We start from the raw sequence: 26,404 nt of genomic DNA, 5'->3' as shown, positions 1-26,404 counted from the left end.
ACGCCCTCCAGCTGTTCCAGGTGGTGAACGCCAGCGCGCTGAGCGGCGGCGTGCTGCCCTGGGCCGAGTTCGCCCAGCGGCTGGAGCAGCTCGCCCCCGTGCTGCTCCGGCTGGGCGACGGCAGCCGGATGCTAAGCCACGCCTCCTTCAGGGAGTGGCTGATGTGGAGGGAGGAGGGGCAGGACGACAGGTTCCTCTGCGACCCCAGGTACACTGAGAGGGAGGGAGAGAGGGAGAGAGAGAGGGAGAGAGGGAGAGAGAGAGAGAGAGGGAGAGAGAGAGAGGGAGAGAGGAGAGAGGGAGAGAGGGAGAGAGAGAGAGAGAGAGAGAGAGAGAGAGAGAGAGAGAGAGAGAGAGAGAGAGAGAGAGAGAGAGAGAGAGAGAGAGAGAGAGAGAGAGAGAGAGAGAGAGAGAGAGAGAGAGAGAGAGAGAGAGAGAGAGAGAGAGAGAGAGAGAGAGAGAGAGAGAGAGAGAGAGAGAGAGAGAGAGAGAGAGAGAGAGAGAGAGAGAGAGAGAGAGAGAGAGACTCAAGCTGCCCTGTCTCTAGGAGCGGCCACACGCTGCTGGCCTTCTGGCTCTGCCGGCAGGAAGGAAAGCTGAACCGGCAAGAGACGCTGGAGCTGGGACACCACATCCTGAAGGCCCACATCTACAAGGTGAACACACACACACACACACACTTACACAACAACAAGCGACAGTGAACACAGCGTGTGTGAAGCGAGTGTGTCATGTGAGCGAGTGTGTTAGTGTGTCATGTGAAGCGAGAGTGTGAAGCGAGTGTGTCATGGTGGCAGTGTGAAGTGTGAAGTAGTGTGTCATGTGTGAAGCGAGTGTGAAGCGAGTGTGTCATGTGTGAAGCGAGTGTGTCATGTGTGAAGCGAGTGTGAAGCGAGTGTGTCATGTGTGAAGCGAGTGTGTCATGTGTGAAGCGAGTGTGAAGCGAGTGTGTCATGTGTGAAGCGAGTGTGAAGCGAGTGTGTCATGTGTGAAGCGAATGTGAAGCGAGTGTGTCATGTGTGAAGCGAGTGTGAAGCGAGTGTGTCATGTGTGAAGCGAGTGTGAAGCGAGTGTGAAGCGAGTGTGTCATGTGTGAAGCGAGTGTGAAGCGAGTGTGTCATGTGTGAAGCGAGTGTGTCATGTGTGAAGCGAGTGTGAAGCGAGTGTGTCATGTGTGAAGCGAGTGTGAAGCGAGTGTGTCATGTGTGAAGCGAGTGTGTCATGTGTGAAGCGAGTGTGTCATGTGTATCGGCTGTGAAGCGAGTGTCAGGCTCACATGGTTTCTCTTCTCTCTCCTCAGGGCCTGAGTAGGAAACTTGGGGTTTCCTCTTCCGTTCTGCAGGGGCTGTGGCTGTCCTACAGCACGGAGAGCCTGAGCCCCGCGCTGTCGTCGCTCCGCAACCTTTACACCCCCAACATCAAGGTAACACACACACACACACAGGTGTGACGGCCTGTAACTCGACTCCTCCCCCTCCAGGTGAGCAGGTTGCTGATCATGGGCGGGGCTGACGTGGACGTGCGGAGCGACGTCCTGAACAACGCCCCCCTGCTGTGCGTCCACGCTCACCTGGGCCACGGCGACGCGGTGGCGCTGCTTCTCGACCTGGGAGCTCAGGTACATCCGACGTATAGAGATGGTTGTATGTAAACATTGTGCCTGTCTGCCTGTGAGCGTGTGACGGTCAGTGTGTCTCCAGGTGGACGCTCACTCTCAGGACGGTTTGACCGCTCTGGGATTCGCAGCAGCGGCTGGACACCTGGACATCGTCACCATGCTGAGTCAGTACACAGCGAAGGTACGTGTCTGTCTACCTGTCTGCCTGTCTGTCTGTCTGCCTGTCTACTTGTCTGTCGGCCTGTCTGTCTAAATGCCGGTCTACCCGTCTACCTGTCTGTCTGCTAGTTGTTTTCATGAGAAGATGTAAAGACACCATCTGCAGAATGTCGACTTAGAGATGTAGAGCGTGACGTCACCGCCCTCTGGTGGTCAAATCAAGAATTACACCTCTCTGGAATGTTTTTGTCTTTTCTTTTAATTTCTTTTTATTGATATTTAAAGGACATGATTTCAAACCAACAACCCAACATCTCCATAAATAATAACACAAACAATAACAAGACATACAGGTATACAGACTTATCAGCACACAATTAGTTTAAAAATGAAAAGAAATAGTAAACAACTTGAATTTATTTTCATTTTTGCTACATTTATTTGCACAAAATGTCGTCTGATATTCCTCAAAGTCACGATGGACCTACGGCTCACTCAAAATAATAATGTAAAGTGTCATTTGTCTTTTTGGGGTTGCTTTGAGGTCCAGGCACGTTGTTGCCATGGCTGCATTAAACAAACTCCTCTTTTGGATTTTTAATATTAAGATTATGTGATGAATACAAAAGACCAATAGTTCAGTGTGAGTGTGTGTGTGTGTGTGTGTGTGTGTGTGAGTGTGTGTTTGTGTGTGTGTGTGTTTGGGAGTGTATGGGTATGTGTGTGAGTGTGTGAGTGTATGGGTATGTGTGTGTGTGTGTGTGTGTGTGTGAGTGTATGGGTGTGTGTGTGTGTGAGTGTATGGGTATGTGTGAGTGTGTGTGTGAGTGTATGGGTATGTGAGTGTGTGTGTGAGTGTATGGGTATGTGTGTGTGTGTTGCAGGTCTTGTGTTGGACATTGAGTTCTACCAGAACAATGGGGGCGTGACATGTTTCCATTGTCTCTCCCGTGTCCCGGTGTCCAGGCCGGCCACGTGGACGGCTCTGGCCGCTGCGTGCTCGCCCACGCCGCTCAGCGGGGTCGCCTCGAGGTGCTGCGCTTCCTGCTGAGGCGCGCCGACTGGAGCCGCAGTTCCTGCTGCGGCCAGAGGGGGGCGAGCCGGCCCCAGGCGGTGCAGCAGGCTCTGATCGCCGGGGCCGGCGCCGGCCACGCCGAGGTGGTGTCCTTCCTCCTGGACCTACCTGAGGAAGACGAGCACGAGGAGGGGAGGCCGGAGATCAACACGCCCGACAGCCTGTGGGGCGAGACGGGTACTGCAGCACGACCACGTCTGTCTGTACCTGCCTGTCTGTACCTGTCTGTCTGTACCTGTCTATATGTACCTGTATGTCTGTACCTGTCTATATGTACCTGTCTGTCTGTACCTGTCTATATGTAACTATCTGTATGTATGTCTGTACCTGTCTATATGTACCTGTATGTCTGTACCTGTCTATATGTAACTATCTGTATGTATGTCTGTACCTGTCTATATGTACCTGTCTGTCTGTACCTGTCTATATGTAACTATCTGTATGTATGTCTGTACCTGTCTATATGTACCTGTATGTCTGTACCTGTCTATATGTACCTGTCTGTCTGTACCTGTCTATATGTAACTATCTGTATGTATGTCTGTACCTGTCTATATGTACCTGTATGTCTGTACCTGTCTATATGTACCTGTCTGTCTGTACCTGTCTATATGTAACTATCTGTATGTATGTCTGTACCTGTCTGCCTGTCTGTACATGTATGTCTGCCTGTCTGTACATGTCTGTCTGTACCTGTCTGTACCTGTATGTCTGTACATGTCTGTCTGTACCTGTCTGTCTGCCTGTCTGTACCTGTATGTCTGTACCTGTCTGTCTGCCTGGCTGTACCTGTCTATATGTACCTGTCTGTCTGTACCTGTCTGTACCTGTCTTTCTGTACCTGTCTGTCTGCATGTCTGTACATGTCTGTCTGTACATGTCTGTCTGTACCTGTCTATATGTACCTGTCTGTCTGTAACTGTCTGTGTCTCTGCAGCTCTGACGGCGGCGGCAGGCAGTGGCCGACTGTCTGTGTGCCGGTTGCTGTTGGACCAGGGCGCTGCCGTTGAGCAAGGCAACAGGCGGGGCGTGGCTCCCCTTTTCAGCGCTGTGAGGCGTGGCCACGTGCAGGTAGTGGAACACACACACACACACAGAAACACACACACACACACACACACACAGACACACCCACATACACACACAGACACACCCACATACACACACAGACACACACAGAAACACACACACACACACACACACACAGAAACACACACACACACACACAGAACACACACACACGCACAGAAACACACACAGAAACACACACACACACGCACAGAAACACACAGACACACAGAAACACACACACAGAAACACACACACACGAAACACACACACACAGACACACATAGAAACACATAGACACACAGACATACCCATATATACACACAGACACACAGACACAGAAACACACATAGAAAGACACACACACACATAGAAACACACATAGAAACACAGACACACACACAAACACACACACACAGAAATACACATAGAAACACACAGACACACACACAGAAATACACACACACACACACATAAAATACACATAGAAATACACACACATATATATATACATACACACAGACACACATAGACATATATACACACACACACGCACACACATAGATGCAACACACATACATAGACACAAACAGAAACACACACATAAACACACACACACAGACAGATGGAAATACACACACACACACACAGAAACATACACACACACACACACACATAGAAATACACATAGAAATACATAGACATACTCACACATAGACACACACATAGAAATACACATACACATAGAAACACATAGAAAGACACACACACAGAAACACACAGAAACACACACACATAGAAATACACAGAAACACAAACACACACACATACAGACACACCTATATACACACATAGACACATAGACATAGAAATACACATAGAAAGACACACACACACACAGAAATACACATAGACACATTGACACATAGACACATTGATACATAGACACATTGACACATAGACACATTGATACATTGACACATAGACACATAGACACATAGACATACAGATAGACATAGACACACATAGACATACACAGACACATACACATATATATACATATATACACACATAGACACATATAGACATATATACACATAGACATACATATATAGACATATATATATATATACACATATATACACATAGACACATATATATATATATATATATATATATATAGACATATACATAGACACATATATATATATATATATATATATATATATAGACATATATAGACATATATATATATACATATATATATATATATACATATACACACATATAGACACATATATATACATATACACACATAGACATATACACACAGACATACATACATAGACATATATACATATATATATATAGACACACACAGACACATATATATATATAGACACACACACAGACACACACAGACACACACAGACACACACACACAGACACACACACACACAGACACACACACACACACACACAGACACACACAGACACACACACACACACAGACACACACACAGACACACACAGACACACACACACACACACACACACTCGTGTTGGTGTTGCCCCCAGGTGGTGGGGCTGCTGCTGGCCCGCGGGGTGGAGGTGAACATGGTGGACCAGCAGGGTCGAACCTCCCTGATGACGGCCGCCTCGGAGGGTCATGTGACCACAGCCCAGCTGCTCCTGGATCACGGTAACCACCGGCAACCAGACCATCAACACTGGGAGCATAGGGGCCCCATCCCTCCATAGGGGCCCCATCCCTCCACAGGGACTCCATCCCTCCATAGGGACTCCATCCCTCCATAGGGGCCCCATCCCTCCACAGGGACTCCATCCCTCCATCGGGGGACCATCCCTCCATAGGGGCCCCATCCCTCCACAGGGACTCCATCCCTCCATCGGGGGACCATCCCTCCATAGGGGCCCCATCCCTCCACAGGGACTCCATCCCTCCATAGGGGCCCCATCCCTCCACAGGGACTCCATCCCTCCATCGGGGGACCATCCCTCCATAGGGGCCCCATCCTCCACAGGGACTCCATCCCTCCATCGGGGGACCATCCCTCCATAGGGGCCCCATCCCTCCACAGGGACTCCATCCCTCCATCGGGGGCCCATCCCTCCACAGGGACTCCATCCCTCCATCGGGGGCCCATCCCTCCACAGGGGCCCCATCCCTCCATAGGGACTCCATCCCTCCATAGGGGCTCCATCCCTCCATAGGGGGCCCATCCCTCCACAGGGGCCCCATCCCTCCATATGGACACCATCCCTCCATAGGGGCTCCATCCCTCCATAGGGGGCCCATCCCTCCACAGGGGCCCCATCCCTCCATATGGACTCCATCCCTCCATAGGGGCTCCATCCCTCCACAGGGGCCCCATCCCTCCATATGGACTCCATCCCTCCATAGGGGCTCCATCCCTCCATAGGGGCTCCATCCCTCCATAGGGGGCCCATCCCTCCATAGGGGCCCCATCCCTCCACAGGGGCTCCATCCCTCCACAGGGGCCCCATCCCTCCACAGGGACTCATCCCTCCATAGGGGCCCCGTCCCTCCACAGGGACTCATCCCTCCATAGGGGCCCCATCCCTCCACAGGGACTCATCCCTCCACAGGGACTCATCCCTCCATAGGGGCCCCATCCCTCCATAGGGGCCCCATCCCTCCACAGGGACTCATCCCTCCACAGGGGCCCCATCCCTCCACAGGGACTCATCCCTCCACAGGGACTCATCCCTCCACAGGGACTCATCCCGCCATAGGGGCCCCATCCCTCCATAGGGGCTACATCCCTCCACAGGGGCCCCATCCCTCCACAGGGACTCATCCCTCCACAGGGACTCATCCCGCCATAGGGGCCCCATCCCTCCATAGGGGCTACATCCCTCCACAGGGGCTACATCCCTCCACAGGGGCCCCATCCCTCCATAGGGGCCCCATCCCTCCACAGGGACTCCATCCCTCCATAGGGGCTACATCCCTCCACAGGGGCACCATCCCTCCACAGGGGCCCCATCCCTCCATAGGGGCCCCATCCCTCCATAGGGGCTACATCCCTCCACAGGGGCCCCATCCCTCCACAGGGACTCATCCCTCCACAGGGACTCATCCCTCCATAGGGGGCCCATCCCTCCATAGGGGCCCCATCCCTCCACAGGGACTCATCCCTCCATAGGGGCCCCATCCCTCCACAGGGGCCCCATCCCTCCACAGGGACTCATCCCTCCACAGGGACCCCATCCCTCCATAGGGGCCCCATCCCTCCACAGGGACTCATCCCTCCACAGGGACTCCATCCCTCCATAGGGGCTACATCCCTCCACAGGGGCACCATCCCTCCACAGGGGCCCCATCCCTCCATAGGGGCCCCATCCCTCCATAGGGGCTACATCCCTCCACAGGGGCTACATCCCTCCACAGGGCTTAAAGACGTTTTGCCTTTAATTGGCGGCTCTCTATTAGATATTATCAATGTGTCTCTGCTAACAGGCCACGTACCTGTTACAGAGACTGGAGCAGTCGATTGGCATTTCAGGCACGGCACTAATTTGGTTTAAATCCTATTTATCAGATCGATCTCAGTTTGTATTTGTAAACGATGACGCCTCGATAACCACCAACGTTAATCACGGAGTTCCACAAGGTTCTGTGCTTGGACCAATTTTATTTACCTTATACATGCTTCCTTTGGGCAATATTATCAGGAAACACTCCATAAACTTTCATTGTTATGCAGATGACACTCAACTATATTTATCGATAAAACCAGAGGAGAGCAACCAACTCTGTAAAATTCAAGCATGTCTTAAAGACATAAAACATGGATGACCTGCAACTTCTTGATGTTAAACTCAGACAAAACCAAGTAATTTTAATCGCCCTGAGCACCTCAGAGATCAATTATCTGGTGATGTGGATTCTGTAGACGGCATTGCCCTGGCATCCAACACCACTGTAAAGAATCTTGGCGTTATCTTTGATCGACTTGTCCTTTAACTCCCACGTAAAGCAAATCTCAAGGACTGCATTCTTTCATCTACGTAATATTTCAAAAATCAGGCACATCTTGTCTCAAAAGATGCAGAAAATTGGTTCACGTTGCTACATTTCGAGACTGGATTACTGCAACTCCTTATTATCAGGCTGCTCTAATAAATCTCTTAGGTCCCTCCAGTTGATCCAGAATGCTGCAGCTCGTGTTCTCACTAAAACTAAGAAAAGAGATCACATCACTCCTGCACTAGCTGCTCTGCACTGGCTCCCAGTAAAATCAAGAATCACTTTTAAAATTCTTCTCTTAACCTACAAAGCCTTGATTGGTGATGCTCCATCATATCTTAAGGAGCTTGTCGCACCATATTGCCCCACTAGAGAGCTACGCTCACTAAATGCGGACTACTTGTAGTTCCTAGAGTCTTAAAAAGTAGAATGGGAGCCAGAGCCTTTAGTTATCAAGCTCCTCTTTTATGGAACCAGCTTCCAATTTCAGTCCGGGAGGCAGACACAGTCACCTCGTTTAAGAGTAGACTTAAGACCTTCCTCTTGACAGAGCTTATAGTTAGGGCTGAATCAGGTTTGCCCTGGTCCAGCCCCTTGATATGCTGCTATAGGCTTATAGCTGCCGGGGACGTTTTAGGATGCACTGAGTACCTATCTCCTCTTTTTCTCTCCTTAAGGATGAATTTTCATCTCTCAATCACACGTTACTAACTCTGCTTTCTCCCGGAAGTCCTTTTGACTTTACGTCTCATGGGGTCATCGGACCCTATGAGACGGCATAGATCCCATCTGCCTGATGGATCGCCTGGGTCGTGGAATTCCTGCTCATGACTACGCCACTGTCCTGTTGAGACTCCGCCCACTCCTCCTCCCCACCGCCATCTGCCTGATGGATCGTGGAGGTCTCCATCGTGGAATATGCCTACTATGAACTATTCATACACTCTGTCATATTCATTGAATGTATTTTAACTCTAAATCTGTCCTTCTGTACACATTACATCTATTGCATCTGTCCATCCTAGGAGAGGGATCCTCCTCTGTTGCTCTCCTCCAGGTTTCTTCGCTTTTTTTCCCCCTGAAGGGTTATTTGGGAGTTTTTCCTGGTCCGATGTGAGGTTTTGGGGCAGGGATGTCTATGTGTACAGATTGTAAAGCACTCCGAGACAAATTTGTAATTTGTGAAATTGGGCTATACAAATAAACTGAATTGAATTGAATTGAATCCCTCCACAGGGACTCCATCCCTCCATAGGGGCTCCATCCCTCCAGGGACTCCATCCCTCCATAGGGGCCCCATCCCTCCACAGGGGCCCCATCCCTCCACAGGGACTCCATCCCTCCATAGGGGCCCCATCCCTCCACAGGGGGCTCATCCCTCCACAGGGACTCCATCCCTCCATTGGGGCCCCATCCCTCCACAGGGGCCCCATCCCTCCACAGGGGCTCCATCCCTCCACAGGGACTCCATCCCTCCATAGGGGCCCCATCCCTCCACAGGGGGCCCATCCCTCCACAGGGACTCATCCCTCCATAGGGGGCCCATCCCTCCACACGGACTCATCCCTCCATAGGGGCCCCATCCCTCCACAGGGGCCCCATCCCTCCATAGGGGCTCCATCCCTCCTCAGGGACTCCATCCCTCCACAGGGACTCCATCCCTCCATAGGGGCCCCATCCCTCCACAGGGGCTCCATCCCTCCACAGGAGCCCCATCCACTCAAAGGGCCACTATCAATGCAGTGGCGCATTGCATTTATCCATGGGGCCCCGCTATGGGGGCTCCCTGACTCTCTGGGCGGTATCCATTGTGTCGAGGCCGGGTACACCGAGAGTCATCCCTCTCTCTCTCCGTCTCCAGGAGCCTCTCTCGACCAGGCTGACCGGGAAGGCTTGACGCCCCTGAGCTGGGCGTGTCTGAAGGGCCAGCTGCCGGCGGCCCGAGAGCTGGTGGAGCGCGGCGCCGCCACCACCCACGTGGACCGCAGCGGGCGGACGCCGCTGGACCTGGCGGCGTTCCGCGGTGACCCCGAAGTGGTGAGTACCGGATGCGGTGGTCGTATCTCCCACATTGTAGAACTGGTGATGGTCTCTATCCAAAGCTAAATGGGCGCTCTCTTCTCGTTCTTCTCTTCTCATTCTTCTTCGCTATAAACCGCACCTTTATACGCCGCATAAATAAATACAATTCAATTCAGTTTATTTGTATAGCCCAATTTCACAAATTACAAATTTGTCTCAGAGTGCTTTACAATCTGTACACATAGACACCCCTGACCTTTGACCTCACATCGGATCAGGAAAAACTCCCAAATAACCCTTCAGTTAAAATACATTCAATGAATGTGACAGAGTGTATGAATAGTTCATAGTAGGCATATTCCACGATGGAGACCTCCACGATCCATCAGGCAGATGGCGGTGGGGAGGAGGAGTGGGCGGAGTCTCAACAGGACAGTGGCGTAGTCATGAGCAGGAATTCCACGACCCAGACGATCCATCAGGCAGATAGGATCTATGCCGTCTCATAGGGTCCGATGACCCCATGAGACGTGAAGTCACAAGGACTCCGGGGAGAAAGCAGAGTTAGTAACGTGTGATTGAGAGATGAAAATTCATCCTTAAGGAGAGAAAAGAGGAGATAGGTACTCAGTGAATCCTAAACGTCCCCTGGCAGCTATAAGCCTATAGCAGCATATCAAGGGGCTGGACCAGGGCAAACCTGATTCAGCCCTAACTATAAGCTCTGTCAAAGAGGAAGGTCTTAAGTCTACTCTTAAACGAGGTGACTGTGTCTGCCTCCCGGACTGAAATTGGAAGCTGGTTCCATAAAAGAGGAGCTTGATAACTAAAGGCTCTGGCTCCCATTCTACTTTTTAAGACTCTAGGAACTACAAGTAGTCCCGCATTTAGTGAGCGTAGCTCTCTAGTGGGGCAATATGGTATTACAAGCTCCTTAAGATATGATGGTGCATCACCAATCAAGGCTTTGTACGTTAAGAGAAGAATTTGAAATACAGTCGTGTAAAATCTTAAACAAGCCGCCGCGAGCTTTACGTAGCTAACTTTCAAGTTTTAACTTCTCCCGTCTCTTGGCTTGCTGAGGAAGAACCCCGTGTGTCAGGGTGGGCGATGTTGCATCATCTACTCAAAGATCTACCCTGGGAGTACCCCAGGGCTCTATTTGGGGTCCCCTTTTATTCAGTTTATACATCAATGATTTGCCGTGTGTCTGCGGTGGTTGTGATCTCCAAACGTAGAACAAAGAACAAGCTGCACTCGCGTCCACAAGGACTCATGTGACGACATGTCTTCATCTGAATGTTACGGACCGGTTGTACGTTCTTCACAAAGAGATGCACAAAACACGCACAAAACACTTCTTGCATCTTGCAGGTTCTCCCTGTTGCGTCTCCATCAGAGCTCAGTTTCCTTTTCCAAAAGCCAGGCCGATGGCCTTTAGTTTAAAAGCTGCGTCGTACGCGTTACGGTGTGTATTCAACATGTTTATTTCTGGGGATGAGTGATCACGGAAATCCATCCATCCATCCATCCATCCATCCATTGTCATCCGCTTAGTCTCAGGCAGCAGACCCAGACTTCCTCTCACCCGAAACATGTTCCAGCTCATTCTGGGGGGTCCAGAGGCCTTCAGCCAGCTGGGAGATGTGATCCCTCAGTGGGTCCTGGTCTTCCCCGGGTCTCCTCCCATTGGACGGGCCTGGAAAACCTCTAAAGGGTCCAGGAGACCAGAACCACCTCAGCGGACTCCTTTAGACACGAAGGAGTAGAGGCTCAACTCCGAGGGCCCTCCTGATGTCTGAGCTCCTTCCTCTATCTCTAAGGCTCCTAGAGGAACCTCATCTCCTTACTCTATCTCTAAGGCTCCTAGAGGAACCTCATCTCCTTCCTCTATCTCTAAGGCCCCTACAGAGGAACCTCATCTCCTAACTCTATCTCTAAGGCTCCTAGAGGAACCTCATCTCATTACTCTATCTCTAAGGCCCCTACAGAGGAACCTCATCTCCTTACTCTATCTCTAAGGCTCCTAGAGGAACCTCATCTCCTTACTCTATCTCTAAGGCTCCTAGAGGAACCTCATCTCATTACTCTATCTCTAAGGCCCCTACAGAGGAACCTCATCTCCTTACTCTATCTCTAAGGCTCCTAGAGGAACCTCATCTCCTTCCTCTATCTCTAAGGCTCCTACAGAGGAACCTCATCTCCTTACTCTATCTCTAAGGCTCCTAGAGGAACCTCATCTCCTTCCTCTATCTCTAAGGCTCCTACAGAGGAACCTCATCTCCTTACTCTATCTCTAAGGCTCCTAGAGGGACCTCATCTCCTTACTCTATCTCTAAGGCTCCTAGAGGAACCTCATCTCCTTCCTCTATCTCTAAAGCTCCTAGAGGAACCTCATCTCCTTACTCTATCTCTAAGGCTCCTAGAGGAACCTCATCTCCTTATTCTATCTCTAAGGCTCCTAGAGGAACCTCATCTCCTTACTCTATCTCTAAGGCTCCTACAGAGGGACCTCATCTCCTTCCTCTATCTCTAAGGCTCCTAGAGGAACCTCATCTCCTTCCTCTATCTCTAAGGCTCCTAGAGAGGAACCTCATCTCCTTACTCTATCTCTAAGGCTTCTAGAGGGACCTCATCTCCTTACTCTATCTCTAAGGCTCCTAGAGGAACCTCATCTCCTTACTCTATCTCTAAGGCTCCTAGAGGAACCTCATCTCCTTACCCTATCTCTAAGGCTCCTAGAGGAACCTCATCTCATTACTCTATCTCTAAGGCTCCCAGAGGAACCTCATCTCCTTATTCTATCTCTAAGGCTCCTAGAGGAACCTCATCTCCTTACTCTATCTCTAAGGCCCCTACAGAGGAACCTCATCTCCTTACTCTATCTCTAAGGCTCCTAGAGGAACCTCATCTCCTTCCTCTATCTCTAAGGCTCCTAGAGGAACCTCATCTCCTTACCCTATCTCTAAGGCTCCTAGAGGAACCTCATCTCATTACTCTATCTCTAAGGCTCCTAGAGGAACCTCATCTCCTTACTCTATCTCTAAGGCTCCTAGAGGAACCTCATCTCCTTACTCTATCTCTAAGGCTCCTACAGAGGAACCTCATCTCCTTCCTCTATCTCTAAGGCTCCTAGAGGAACCTCATCTCCTTCCTCTATCTCTAAAGCTCCTATAGGAACCTCATCTCCTTACTCTATCTCTAAGGCTTCTAGAGGGACCTCATCTCCTTACTCTATCTCTAAGGCTCCTAGAGGAACCTCATCTCCTTACTCTATCTCTAAGGCCCCTACAGAGGAACCTCATCTCCTTACTCTATCTCTAAGGCCCCTACAGAGGAACCTCATCTCCTTACTCTATCTCTAAGGCTCCTAGAGGAACCTCATCTCCTTCCTCTATCTCTAAGGCTCCTAGAGGAACCTCATCTCCTTACCCTATCTCTAAGGCTCCTAGAGGAACCTCATCTCATTACTCTATCTCTAAGGCTCCCAGAGGAACCTCATCTCCTTACTCTATCTCTAAGGCTCCTAGAGGAACCTCATCTCCTTACTCTATCTCTAAGGCTCCTACAGAGGAACCTCATCTCCTTCCTCTATCTCTAAGGCTCCTAGAGGAACCTCATCTCCTTACTCTATCTCTAAGGCCCCTACAGAGGAACCTCATCTCCTTACTCTATCTCTAAGGCTCCTAGAGGAACCTCATCTCCTTCCTCTATCTCTAAGGCTCCTAGAGGAACCTCATCTCCTTCCTCTATCTCTAAGGCTCCTACAGAGGAACCTCATCTCCTTCCTCTATCTCTAAGGCTCCTAGAGGAACCTCATCTCCTTCCTCTATCTCTAAGGCTCCTATAGGAACCTCATCTCCCTACTCTATCTCTAAGGCTCCTAGAGGAACCTCATCTCCTTACTCTATCTCTAAGGCCCCTACAGAGGAACCTCATCTCCTTACTCTATCTCTAAGGCTCCTAGAGGAACCTCATCTCCTTCCTCTATCTCTAAGGCTCCTAGAGGAACCTCATCTCCTTACCCTATCTCTAAGGCTTCTAGAGGAACCTCATCTCATTACTCTATCTCTAAGGCTCCCAGAGGAACCTCATCTCCTTACTCTATCTCTAAGGCTCCTAGAGGAACCTCATCTCCTTACTCTATCTCTAAGGCTCCTATAGGAACCTCATCTCCTTACCCTCGGGTCCTAGGGTTGGTGGTCTGAACGTAGACAGACTCGTACATTGACAGCGTCTCCTTTGGGCTCAGCGCCTCCATCTTCCCCTCACTCTGATCAAGACCCCAGATACTTGAACTCCTTCGCATGGAGCAGGAGGAGGTGGAGCAGGAGGAGGTGGAGCAGGAGGAGGAGGAGCAGGAGGAGGTGGAGCAGGAGGAGAGGTGGAGCAGGAGGAGGTGGAGGTGGAGCAGGAGGAGGTGGAGGTGGAGCAGATGGAGGAGGTGGAGCAGGAGGATGATGAGGATGGATGATGAGGAGGATGATGCACATGATGAGGAGGAGGATGATGATGATGACTGAGGATGTGATGATGCAGATGATGATGACAGCATGATGACGACGATGATGATGATGGAGCATGATGATGATGATGAGGATGCGACATGATGATGATGATGATGGAGAGGAGGTGATGATGATGACATGATGACGGTGATGATCATGATGATGATGATGATGATGATGATGTGCCATGATCCAGGATGATGATGATGATGATGGATGATGATGATGAGGATGAGCATGATGTGGATGATGCCAGGAGGATGATGATGATGATGCCACAGACGATGATGAGAGGTGGATGACCATGATGATGATGAGCATGATGATGTGAGGATGATGGAGCATGATGTGAGGTGAGGTGATGATGAGTGACAGGAGGAGGAGGAGCAGATGGAGGTGACGGCGGAAAGGCATCACAAAATGATTGCCGTGTCAGTTTCAGCTTCTAAGTCTCATTTTACGGTCGTATTTATTGACTGTGGCAAAACAAAAAGCTGATTGTTTTAGAGAAGGAGGCTGAGCACTTGAACAAACGTTTCCTTCCTTTGTGTCCTCTCCTTCCCGTGTGTCCTCTCCTTCCTTTGTGTCCTCTCCTTCCTTTGTGTCCTCTCCTTCCCGTGTGTCCTCTCCTTTCCGTGTGTCCTCTCCTTCCTTTGTGTCCTCTCCTTCCCGTGTGTCCTCTCCTTCCCGTGTGTCCTCTCCTTCCTTTGTGTCCTCCTTCCCGTGTGTCCTCTCCTTTCCGTGTGTCCTCTCCTTCCCGTGTGTCCTCTCCTTCCTGTGTCCTCTCCTTCCCGTGTGTCCTCTCCTTCCCGTGTGTCCTCTCCTTCCTTTGTGTCCTCTCCTTCCCGTGTGTCCTCTCCTTCCCGTGTATCCTCTCCTTCCCGTGTGTCCTCTCCTTCCCTTGTGTCCTCTCCTTCCCGTGTGTCCTCTCCTTCCTTTGTGTCCTCTCCTTCCCGTGTGTCCTCTCCTTCCCTTGTGTCCTCTCCTTCCCTTGTGTCCTCTCCTTCCCGCGTATCCTCTCCTTCCCGCGTGTCCTCTCCTTCCCGTGTGTCCTCTCCTTCCCGTGTGTCCTCTCCTTCCTTGTGTCCTCTCCTTCCCTTGTGTCCTCTCCTTCCTGTGTCCTCTCCTTCCCGTGTGTCCTCTCCTTCCTGTGTCCTCTCCTTCCCGTGTGTCCTCTCCTTCCCTTGTATCCTCTCCTTCCCGTGTGTCCTCTCCTTCCTGTGTCCTCTTCTTCCTTTGTGTCCTCTCCTTCCCTTGTGTCCTCTCCTTCCCTTGTGTCCTCTCCTTCCCGTGTATCCTCTCCTTCCTGTGTCCTCTCCTTCCCGTGTGTCCTCTCCTTCCCGTGTGTCCTCTCCTTCCCGTGTGTCCTCCTTCCTTTGTGTCCTCTCCTTCCCTTGTGTCCTCTCCTTCCGTGTGTCCTCTCCTTCCCGTGTCCTCTCCTTCCTTTGTGTCCTCTCCTTCCTGTGTCCTCTCCTTCCTGTGTCCTCTCCTTCCTTGTGTCCTCTCCTTCCTTTGTGTCCTCTCCTTCCCGTGTGTCCTCTCCTTCCTTTGTGTCCTCTCCTTCCTTTGTGTCCTCTCCTTCCCGTGTGTCCTCTCCTTCCTTTGTGTCCTCTCCTTCCCGTGTGTCCTCTCCTTCCTTTGTGTCCTCTCCTTCCTTTGTGTCCTCTCCTTCCTTTGTGTCCTCTCCTTCCCGTGTGTCCTCTCCTTCCTTTGTGTCCTCTCCTTCCTTTGTGTCCTCTCCTTCCCGTGTGTCCTCTCCTTCCTTTGTGTCCTCTCCTTCCCATGTGTCCTCTCCTTCCTTTGTGTCCTCTCCTTCCCGTGTGTCCTCTCCTTCCCGTGTGTCCTCTCCTTCCCTTGTGTCCTCTCCTTCCCTTGTGTCCTCTCCTTCCCGTGTGTCCTCTCCTTCCTTTGTGTCCTCTCCTTCCCGTGTGTCCTCTCCTTCCCGTGTGTCCTCTCCTTCCTTTGTGTCCTCTCCTTCCCGTGTGTCCTCTCCTTCCCGTGTGTCCTCTCCTTCCTTTGTGTCCTCTCCTTCCCATGTGTCCTCTCCTTCCTTTGTGTCCTCTCCTTCCCGTGTGTCCTCTCCTTCCCGTGTGTCCTCTCCTTCCCTTGTGTCCTCTCCTTCCTTTGTGTCCTCTCCTTCCTGTGTCCTCTCCTTCCTTGTGTCCTCTCCTTCCCGTGTGTCCTCTCCTTCCTTGTGTCCTCTCCTTCCCTGTGTCCTCTCCTTCCCTGTGTGTCCTCTCCTTCCTTGTGTCCTCTCCTTCCCGTGTGTCCTCTCCTTCCTGTGTCCTCTCCTTCCTTGTGTCCTCTCCTTCCTGTGTCCTCTCCTTCCTTTGTGTCCTCTCCTTCCTGTGTCCTCTCCTTCCTTGTGTCCTCTCCTTCCCTTGTGTCCTCTCCTTCCTTGTGTCCTCTCCTTCCCGTGTGTCCTCTCCTTCCTTGTGTCCTCTCCTTCCGTGTGTCCTCTCCTTCCTTGTGTCCTCTCCTTCCTTGTGTCCTCTCCTTCCGTGTGTCCTCTCCTTCCTTGTGTCCTCTCCTTCCTTGTGTCCTCTCCTTCCCGTGTGTCCTCTCCTTCCTGTGTCCTCTCCTTCCTTTGTGTCCTCTCCTTCCCGTGTGTCCTCTCCTTCCTGTGTCCTCTCCTTCCTGTGTCCTCTCCTTCCTTGTGTCCTCTCCTTCCTGTAGGTCCTCCTTCCTGTGTGTCCTCTCCTTCCTGTCCTCTCCTTTGTGTCCTCTCCTTCCTGTGTCCTCTCCTTCCTGTGTGTCTTTTCTTTCCCGGTTGTCCTCTCCTTCCTTTGTGTCCTCTCCTTCCCGTGTGTCTTCTCTTTCCTGTGTCCTCCTTCCCGTGTGTCCTCTCCTTTCTTTGTGTCCTCTCCTTCCCGTGTGTCCTCTCCTTCCTTTGTGTCCTCTCCTTCCCGTGTGTCCTCTCCTTCCCGTGTGTCCTCTCCTTCCCGTGTGTCCTCTCCTTCCTTTGTGTCCTCTCCTTCCCGTGTGTCCTCTCCTTCCTTTGTGTCCTCTCCTTCCTTTGTGTCCTCTCCTTCCCGTGTGTCCTCTCCTTCCTGTGTCCTCTTCTTCCCGTGTCCTCTCCTTCCGTGTGTCCTCTCCTTCCTTTGTGTCCTCTCCTTCCTGTGTCCTCTCCTTCCTTTGTGTCCTCTCCTTCCTGTGTCCTCTCCTTCCCGTGTCCTCTCCTTCCGTGTGTCCTCTCCTTCCTGTGTCCTCTCCTTCCTGTGTCCTCTCCTTCCTGTGTCCTCTCCTTCCTTGTGTCCTCTCCTTCCTGTGTCCTCTCCTTCTGTGTCCTCTCCTTCCTGTGTCCTCTCCTTCCTTGTGTCCTCTCCTTCCGTGTGTCCTCTCCTTCCCGTGTCCTCTCCTTCCCGTGTGTCCTCTCCTTTCTTTGTGTCCTCTCCTTCCCGTGTGTCCTCTCCTTCCTTTGTGTCCTCTCCATCCCGTGTGTCCTCTCCTTCCCGTGTGTCCTCTCCTTCCTGTGTCCTCTCCTTCCCGTGTCCTCTCCTTCCCGTGTGTCCTCTCCTTCCCGTGTGTCCTCTCCTTCCCGTGTCCTCTCCTTCCCGTGTGTCCTCTCCTTCCCGTGTGTCCTCTCCTTCCCTTGTGTCCTCTCCTTCCTTTGTGTCCTCTCCTTCCCGTGTGTCCTCTCCTTCCCTTGTATCCTCTCCTTCCCGTGTGTCCTCTTCTTCCTTTGTGTCCTCTCCTTCCCTTGTGTCCTCTCCTTCCCGTGTATCCTCTCCTTCCCGTGTGTCCTCTCCTTCCTGTGTCCTCTCCTTCCCGTGTGTCCTCTCCTTCCCGTGTGTCCTCCTTCCTTTGTGTCCTCTCCTTCCCTTGTGTCCTCTCCTTCCCGTGTGTCCTCTCCTTCCCGTGTGTCCTCCTTCCTTTGTGTCCTCTCCTTCCCGTGTGTCCTCTCCTTCCCTTGTATCCTCTCCTTCCCGTGTGTCCTCTCCTTCCTGTGTCCTCTTCTTCCTTTGTGTCCTCTCCTTCCTTTGTGTCCTCTCCTTCCCGTGTGTCCTCTCCTTCCCGTGTGTCCTCTCCTTCCCGTGTGTCCTCTCCTTCCTTTGTGTCCTCTCCTTCCTTTGTGTCCTCTCCTTCCCGTGTGTCCTCTCCTTCCTTTGTGTCCTCTCCTTCCCGTGTGTCCTCTCCTTCCTTTGTGTCCTCTCCTTCCCGTGTGTCCTCTCCTTCCCGTGTCCTCTCCTTCCCGTGTGTCCTCTCCTTCCTTTGTGTCCTCTCCTTCCCGTGTGTCCTCTCCTTCCCGTGTGTCCTCTCCTTTCTTTGTGTCCTCTCCTTCCCGTGTGTCCTCTCCTTCCTTTGTGTCCTCTCCTTCCCGTGTGTCCTCTCCTTCCCGTGTCCTCTCCTTCCCGTGTGTCCTCTCCTTTCTGTGTCCTCTCCTTCCCGTGTGTCCTCTCCTTCCCGTGTCCTCTCCTTCCCGTGTGTCCTCTCCTTCCCGTGTGTCCTCTCCTTCCCGTGTGTCCTCTCCTTCCCGTGTGTCCTCTCCTTCCTGTGTCCTCTCCTTCCCGTGTGTCCTCTCCTTCCTGTGTCCTCTTCTTCCTTTGTGTCCTCTCCTTCCGTGTGTCCTCTCCTTCCTGTCCTCCTTCCGTGTCCTCTCCTTTCTTTGTGTCCTCCTTCCGTGTGTCCTCTCCTTTTGTGTCCTCCTTCCTGTGTGTCCTCTCCTTCCTTTGTGTCCTCTCCTTCCCGTGTGTCCTCTCCTTCCCGTGTGTCCTCTCCTTCCTGTGTGTCCTCTCCTTCCCGTGTCCTCTCCTTCCCGTGTGTCCTCTCCTTCCCGTGTGTCCTCTCCTTCCCGTGTATCCTCTCCTTCCCATATGTCCTCTCCTTCCTGTGTCCTCTCCTTCCCGTGTGTCCTCTCCTTCCCGTGTGTCCTCTCCTTCCCGTGTGTCCTCTCCTTCCCATATGTCCTCTCCTTCCTGTGTCCTCTCCTTCCCGTGTGTCCTCTCCTTCCCGTGTCCTCTCCTTCCCGTGTGTCCTCTCCTTCCCGTGTGTCCTCTCCTTCCTGTGTCCTCCCCCCTAGGTGCAGCTGCTGGTGGACCACGGTGCGTCGGTGGAGCACGTGGACTGCAGCGGCATGCGTCCTCTGGACCGGGCCGTCGGCTGCAGGAACACGTCGGCCGTCATCGCGCTGCTCAAGAAGGGAGCCGAGATCGGTAGAAACACCGTCAGCCATGTTGTCTCTGGAGGAACGGACCCCACAACCACAGGGGGGGGCGATGCACAATGGGGACACTGATGGGTGTGTGTGTGTCTGTGTGTGTGTGTGTGTGTCTCCCCCTGTGTGTGTCCCTGTGTGTGTGTGTGTTCCTGTGTGTGTGTGTCCCTGTGTGTGTGTGTCTCCCTGTGTGTGTGTGTCCCTGTGTGTGTGTCTCCCTGTGTGTGTGTGTCTCCCTGTGTGTGTGTGTCTCCCTGTGTGTGTCTCCCTGTGTGTGTGTGTCCCTGTGTGTGTGTCTCCCTGTGTGTGTGTTCCTGTGTGTGTGTGTCCCTGTGTGTGTGTAGGACCAGCGACCTGGGCCATGGCGACCTCTAAACCAGACATCTTAATGGTTCTGCTCAGTAAACTGATCCAAGAGGGAGACAGACTGTACAAGGTAACGCACACAGGCTCACAAGTCATCTCACACACACACACGTGTCTGATGTCCGTATCCTGTGTGTGTGTGTGTGTGAGTAGCAAGGTAAGGTGAGGGAGGCGGCTCACTCCTACCAGTCGGCTCTCCAGAAGTTCCCGGGCGACGGGCTGAAGGCGTCCCGGCAGCTGAGGGTGTGCGTGCTGCTCAACTTGTCTCGCTGCCACCGCAAGATGAACGTGAGTCAATTCCTGTCTCTGTGGAGATGCTTCATCACAAGGACCCCACCTCCTCATCATCTTCTCTCTCCTTGTAGGACTTTGGCCTGGCGGAGGAGTTTGCCACCAAGGCGCTCGAGCTGAAGGTCAAATCCTACGAAGCCTTTTACGCCCGAGCCCGCGCCAAACGTGGACGCAGGTAACCTGCTGTGGCTGGATTTCTTCCTTCTTGGTCCATTCTGACTGATCTCTTAACCTGATGCGTATAAACTTGTTTCTCCTATCTGACTGCTGGTGAGACGCCACAAGATACTTAATACACCCTATGTATATATGTTGCGGAAGCACACAATTTGAAACATTTTACCCACCACAAACCATAGCAACATAAAGCCAAACCAACCATGGCCAGATCATGAACTGCTCTCCTTTTGTCTGAATGTTCCCAACTTCCAAGATCTACCGTGGGATCGCACACATTGAACGCTCTGCCAGCACACAAACACGTACAAAACACGCACAAACCACGGCCAAAACTCGTACAAAACACATATAAAACACGTACAAAACACATATAAAACACGTACAAAACGCGTACAAAACACATATAAAACACGTACAAAACGCGTACAAACGCTGCACAAACGCTGCATAAAACGCTGCATAAAACACATATAAAACACGTACAAAACGCGTACAAAACACATATAAAACACGTACAAAACGCGTACAAAACGCGTACAAAACGCGTACAAAACGCGTACAAAACGACAAACACGCAAAACTCGTATAAAACACGATAAAACACGATAAAACACGATAAAACGGATACGACAAACACATATAAACACGTGACAAACCACGACAAAACATGTACAAAACACGCACAAACCACGACAAAACATGTACAAAACACGTACAAAACACGTACAAAACATGTACAAAACACGTACAAAACATGTACAAAACACGTACAAAACACGTACAAAACATGTACAAAACACGTACAAAACACGTACAAAACTAGTACAAAACACGTACAAAACACGTACAAAACACGCACAAACTACGGCCAAAACTCGTACAAAACACGTACAAAACACATATAAAACACGTACAAAACACATATAAAACACGTACAAAACACGCACAAACCACGGCCAAAACTCGTACAAAACACATATAAAACACATATAAAACACGTACAAAACACGTACAAAACACGTACAAAACGCGTACAAAACACATATAAAACACGTACAAAACGCGTACAAAACGCGTACAAAACGCGTACAAAACATGTACAAAACACGTACAAAACACGTACAAAACATGTACAAAATACGCACAAACCACGGCCAAAACTCGTACAAAACACGTATAAAACACGTACAAAACACATATAAAACACGTACAAAACATGTACAAAACACGTACAAAACACGCACAAAACATGTACAAAACACGTACAAATCACGTACAAAACATGTACAAAACACGTACAAAACATGTACAAAACACGTACAAAACACGTACAAAACATGTACAAAACACGTACAAAACGCGTACAAAACACGTACAAAACACATATAAAACACGTACAAAACTAGTACAAAACTAGTACAAAACATGTACAAAACACGTACAAAACACGCACAAACCACGGCCAAAACTCGTACAAAACACATATAAAACACGTACAAAACACATATAAAACACGTACAAAACACGTACAAAACTAGTACAAAACATGTACAAAACACGTACAAAACTAGTACAAAACGCGTACAAAACATGTACAAAACACGCACAAAACATGTACAAAACACGTACAAAACATGTACAAAACACGTACAAAACACGTACAAAACATGTACAAAACACGTACAAAACACGTACAAAACACGTACAAAACATGTACAAAACACGCACAAAACACGACAAAACGCTGCATAAACGTAGACAAAACATGTACAAAACACGTACAAAACACATACAAAACTAGTACAAAAGGCGTACAAAACATGTACAAAACACGCACAAAACACAAAATACAAACACAATACAATACAATACAAAACACGTATATAACACGTACAAAACACGTCGTTCTGAGGAAACTGACGAGTTGTGATAATCTACAAAACCACAGAATATGAACGTGTCCTCTCAGGGTTAAAAACGTCACCGCCATATCCGTCGATCTTTGAGTTCATCTTGAAGTTGGTGCCAACGTCTGAAGAAATGCGTTTCTGAGATATCACGAGAATGCGATGGACGTGAGGGGACTGTGAGCTTGACCTTTGACCTTTTTGAAAACCCGTCTAAACAGCTCGTAGCGAAGAAATGAAAGAAGACGCAGACAAAGGGACCGACGGTGAAGTCTAGAGGTCAACTCCTTCATTTCAGCAGGAACTTTCATGAGGGCGATTTGCCTTGTGTTGCATGTAAAGAAGTTGTTTCTTCGTTGTTGTACGACTATCTAAGACAGCTTGTAGTCAGCGTGCTACTTCACTCCCTGCTGGATGTTCAAGCGGCTCCACTTTACAGTTCCTATTCGTCGGGCGATCAGAAAAGGGCATGTAGTTCTCAGGGAGTCCCCAGAACTGCCCGGTCGTCGTCTGAAGTCTTGCTTCTGTCTCCCACCATGCAGACAGTTCCATGCGGCGCTGGAGGACCTGGTGGAGGCCGGCCGGCTGAGCCCGTCCAACCGGGAGATCCAGCGCCTGCTGGCCCGGGTCGAGGAAGAGTGTCGGCAGGCCGCGCCACAGCAGGACTCCCCCCCTCCTTCATCACACCCAGCTCATGCGGCCATCAACGAGGCCAGGTGCAGAGACTCAGGGTGTCTGCAGGTGCAGGACAGGGAGGGGCTTACTGAGGAAGAAGAGGTTGAGGAGGAGGAAGAAGAGGAGAGTCAAAGGGAAAGAGATGCTCATCCTCAACCCTCCTCCTTCCAGCCTGCACCTGTGGTTCAGAGTCTGGACGCTCACTGCCACCCTGGTGTTCCGCCCTCATCCTCGCTCTCCCCCACTCACCTGTATCGTCACCCCCCGGGCCCCTCCCCCTCCCCCCCCTGTCACCCTGCGCCTCCTCCCCAGTCCACCTCCTACCACCACTTCATCCCGGCACAGCGACTCAGCCAAATGTCCGAAAGTATGCCCGCGCTGTCAGGGAATGTCGGTCTGCACTACCATCCGCAGCCCGGCTCCGCCCACCACCACCCGGACCAGGTCCAAGGGGCGCAGCAGCACCACCTGTCCAACCAGAGGTCCTTCCACCAGCAGAACCCCGCTCAGGGCCAACGGCTCCAAGCAGCCAAAGTCCAGGTGGTCCGGACCAGTCAGCCCAGTTCCTCGTCCCACTCCAGCATGCTGTTGGGAAGTTCTGCTTTCTCCAAGTTTGGCCAACTGCCACAAGAGCTGGCCGAGCTGGGCGGAGGCGTCTGCCCGAGCCCCTTGGACGTGAGGCCCGGCCTGCAGGTCCAGGCTGGTCTGGGCTCTGGGTCCTATCCTCTGGATGACGTAGACGTTAACTTTTGCCAGGCAAGACTTGCATCTGCCTACGGGAGAGAAGGCGGAGGGGAGAGGGCGGCGATGGCTCGGTTTGGCCAGGCGCGTCACTTCAGTCGCAACCAATCCAAAGCCGCCTACTACCCCATGGAAGTGACGGAGGCGGCGATGGGGGCTCCCGATAGCCTTCCGCCATCGCACGATTACCAATACCACCACCAGGGGGTGCTACAACGACCACTCAATGCCCACCACACCTCCTCCCCCGCTCTCCCCCCGAGGCCTCTCGTCCACTCTCAGAGTATCAGCGTCCGGTTCTCCAGCAGCAGCGGCAGCCTCGCCGGCGGGCAGCCGGACAATCACGGCCCGAGATTCAGGGCGTCCGCCTCAGTCCAGCACATGGAAGCACCTTCAGATCTGGCCTCCGCGGGCGGGGTCACCGGCTACCACGACGACCTCTTTCTGATCTCCTCGCCCCAGTCGGAAACGTACATGGACGGAGGCGGGACTTATCCCGGAGAGGCCGGCCGGTCATCGAGGAACACTCCTTTTATGGGCATCATCGACAGGGCGGCGAGGGGCTACCAGCAGCCGGCGCCCTCCAGCTCGGCGTCCTGCCTCAGCCCTTCTCGCTCTTGGGCCGTGTCCTCGGTGGACACCGTTGTCACCTCGCCCAGCAAAAGCCCCGCCCATCACGGAGGCTTCGGCCCCCCTCAGCCGTCCTCCATCGCGTACCACAACCGCAGCAACAACAACGCCCACAACAACAACCAGCCGGACTGCTGTCCTCAGGGCGAAGGTTCGGTGCCAGTTGCCCGTCAAAACCCCTCCTACCTGGATGTGAAGCTGGCCAGAACGCTGCCGGTCAGCTGCTCTGACAGGAAGACGGGCCCGACCTCTCCCGTCAAACCAAAGAGACCCTTCGTAGAGTCCAACGTGTAGAGGAAGGGTCACGTGTCCATGAAGGGATCTACGCTGGAAGTGAACCAGTTTGGACCACGTAGAGGTCATGTGAAGCACAGCGCTCCTTGAAGGTCGTCCCGGGGCATCGGTTCCACTTCCACAACCGGCCAACGTCGGCACTTTGACCGCTTTAGTGTTCAGAAGAGTTTGGGGGAAGCAGAAGTTACACATGCACGTTGGAGGAGGATCGTATCGCTGGTTACAAGGTCCGTTAACGAGAGAGAAGAAAAAAGGAAACGAGGAAGAGGGGGATAAGGGAACGAAGAGGAAACCAGAAGATTAGCGGTCAGATAGACGAGAGGGACGCAACTCCACCTCTGGCCTCTTGGTCGGCTGCAGACGCCTAAAGGAAGGTTTTATCTGAAGGTTTTATCTGAAGGTTTTTATCTGAAGGTTTTTATCTGAAGGTTTTATCTGAAGGTTTTATCTGAAGCCTTTATCTGAAGGTTTTATCTGAAGGTTTTATCTGAAGCCTTTATCTGAAGGTTTTATCTGAAGGTTTTATCTGACGGTTGAGGTTTGAGCACATGGACATGGTCACCGCGGGGTTCCAGGTCTTAAGTCGTGCCACCAGCTTGTGGTCGTGACCCGGTCCCTAGCCACAGTTTGAGAAACTCAAAGGACGCTGTCATCGAATAAGCACTGGCTTGCTGTATATAACACAAAAACTAAGTGATATTTATCTTTTTTAAGTTATATATCTGTATTAAGCTGTACAAATATTGTTTCTCTCACTGTATATTCCTTTTGGATTTTATATGTTTATTTTGAGGCTCTTTTACAGAGAAATGGAAAGAGAGAGAAAATGCAAAGTCACTTCAGCTTTGCTCAGTTTTAGGTTTACATTTTTTTCAAGAAACATCCTGGAAATAATTTACTTTTTAAGTTTTATTCATTTATTTTTGTGCCAGGTTGATTTAAGTTTGTGTTTTCTCTGAAGGCCTTTTGTGTTTGATCCCAACTGATCCGCCTCCGGTCTGCCACTCAAACGCCAGCTCACCTTTGATCCCTCCCCCCCCCCAGTGATCGTCCAATCAGGGATCAGCCTGACATTGCTCTGTATGTTTCGGTGATGTTGAAGTAAAATCAATACTTGACATTTAAAGAGTTTTTAGGAGTTTGTGTCTTTTTTTTCCTGCGACTTTTCAAAACCACAGAAGAAAGTAAAGAATGTCTTTAACTGTTCTCACGTCACTAGAGTTACCCCGAGTGTGAGGAGCGCTCTGTGTCAAGATGTTATCATGTATTCAGCCGTTTAGTCTTCAATAGGACGTAAAGTCCATCTGTCCTGCTCTACACTGCCGTGAACACGGAGTCGGATGTGCGTCGACCGCCGGCCCAAATCCGGTCTGAAGGGCCTTCAGCCAATGAGCCGTCAGCGTGTCGGGGAGAAACACTCACGTCATTGATGGAGCTGATGGAGAACGACGTTCTGATTGGTTTTCAATGTTTTTCTCTTTCTTTTGACATTTCCTCTTTGTGTTTCTAATGAATCGGCGGCGGATGAAGACCTTGACCTGTGACCTCTGCCTTCATGTCTCGCTGCTCGGGGGCTTCCAGCTGTGAGGAGACGTGGACTCGTGTAGCTCTGGCCAGATGGAGAGATGAAGAAGAATAGTTTGAAATGTTAAACGTGAAGGCGACTTCAAACCCTCGACCGGCCCGATGGCGTCGCCCCG

The 26,404-nt window shown here is 51.2% G+C and overlaps 1 protein-coding gene across 6 annotated transcripts in view; it reads left to right on the top strand.

Moving 5' to 3' along the window:
* LOC130189300 (protein TANC2-like) overlaps positions 1 to 25,835 on the top strand; it is a 63,757-nt gene extending 37,922 nt beyond the window's left edge. For 5 of the 6 annotated variants that reach the window (XM_056408086.1, XM_056408087.1, XM_056408085.1 and 2 more), the window contains 14 exons: positions 12 to 208; positions 548 to 656; positions 1,301 to 1,423; positions 1,481 to 1,618; positions 1,701 to 1,799; positions 2,744 to 3,029; positions 3,790 to 3,923; positions 5,499 to 5,622; positions 9,797 to 9,972; positions 19,486 to 19,618; positions 19,965 to 20,056; positions 20,140 to 20,274; positions 20,352 to 20,452; positions 22,907 to 25,835. In XM_056408086.1, coding sequence (XP_056264061.1) covers positions 12 to 208; positions 548 to 656; positions 1,301 to 1,423; positions 1,481 to 1,618; positions 1,701 to 1,799; positions 2,744 to 3,029; positions 3,790 to 3,923; positions 5,499 to 5,622; positions 9,797 to 9,972; positions 19,486 to 19,618; positions 19,965 to 20,056; positions 20,140 to 20,274; positions 20,352 to 20,452; positions 22,907 to 24,704 — 3,645 coding nt within the window. In that variant the 3' untranslated portion in view covers positions 24,705 to 25,835. The remainder of the gene's footprint in view (positions 1 to 11; positions 209 to 547; positions 657 to 1,300; positions 1,424 to 1,480; positions 1,619 to 1,700; positions 1,800 to 2,743; positions 3,030 to 3,789; positions 3,924 to 5,498; positions 5,623 to 9,796; positions 9,973 to 19,485; positions 19,619 to 19,964; positions 20,057 to 20,139; positions 20,275 to 20,351; positions 20,453 to 22,906) is intronic. The other variant, XR_008830742.1, reaches the window with a different exon arrangement.
* The last annotated feature ends 569 nt before the right edge of the window (positions 25,836 to 26,404 follow it).

This window comes from Pseudoliparis swirei, chromosome 23 (assembly GCF_029220125.1).
Source record: "Pseudoliparis swirei isolate HS2019 ecotype Mariana Trench chromosome 23, NWPU_hadal_v1, whole genome shotgun sequence".
NCBI classification, from domain to species: domain Eukaryota; kingdom Metazoa; phylum Chordata; class Actinopteri; order Perciformes; family Liparidae; genus Pseudoliparis; species Pseudoliparis swirei.
The sequence above is the reverse complement of the archived record's forward strand: the minus strand, read 5'-3'. Positions and strand labels throughout refer to the sequence as shown.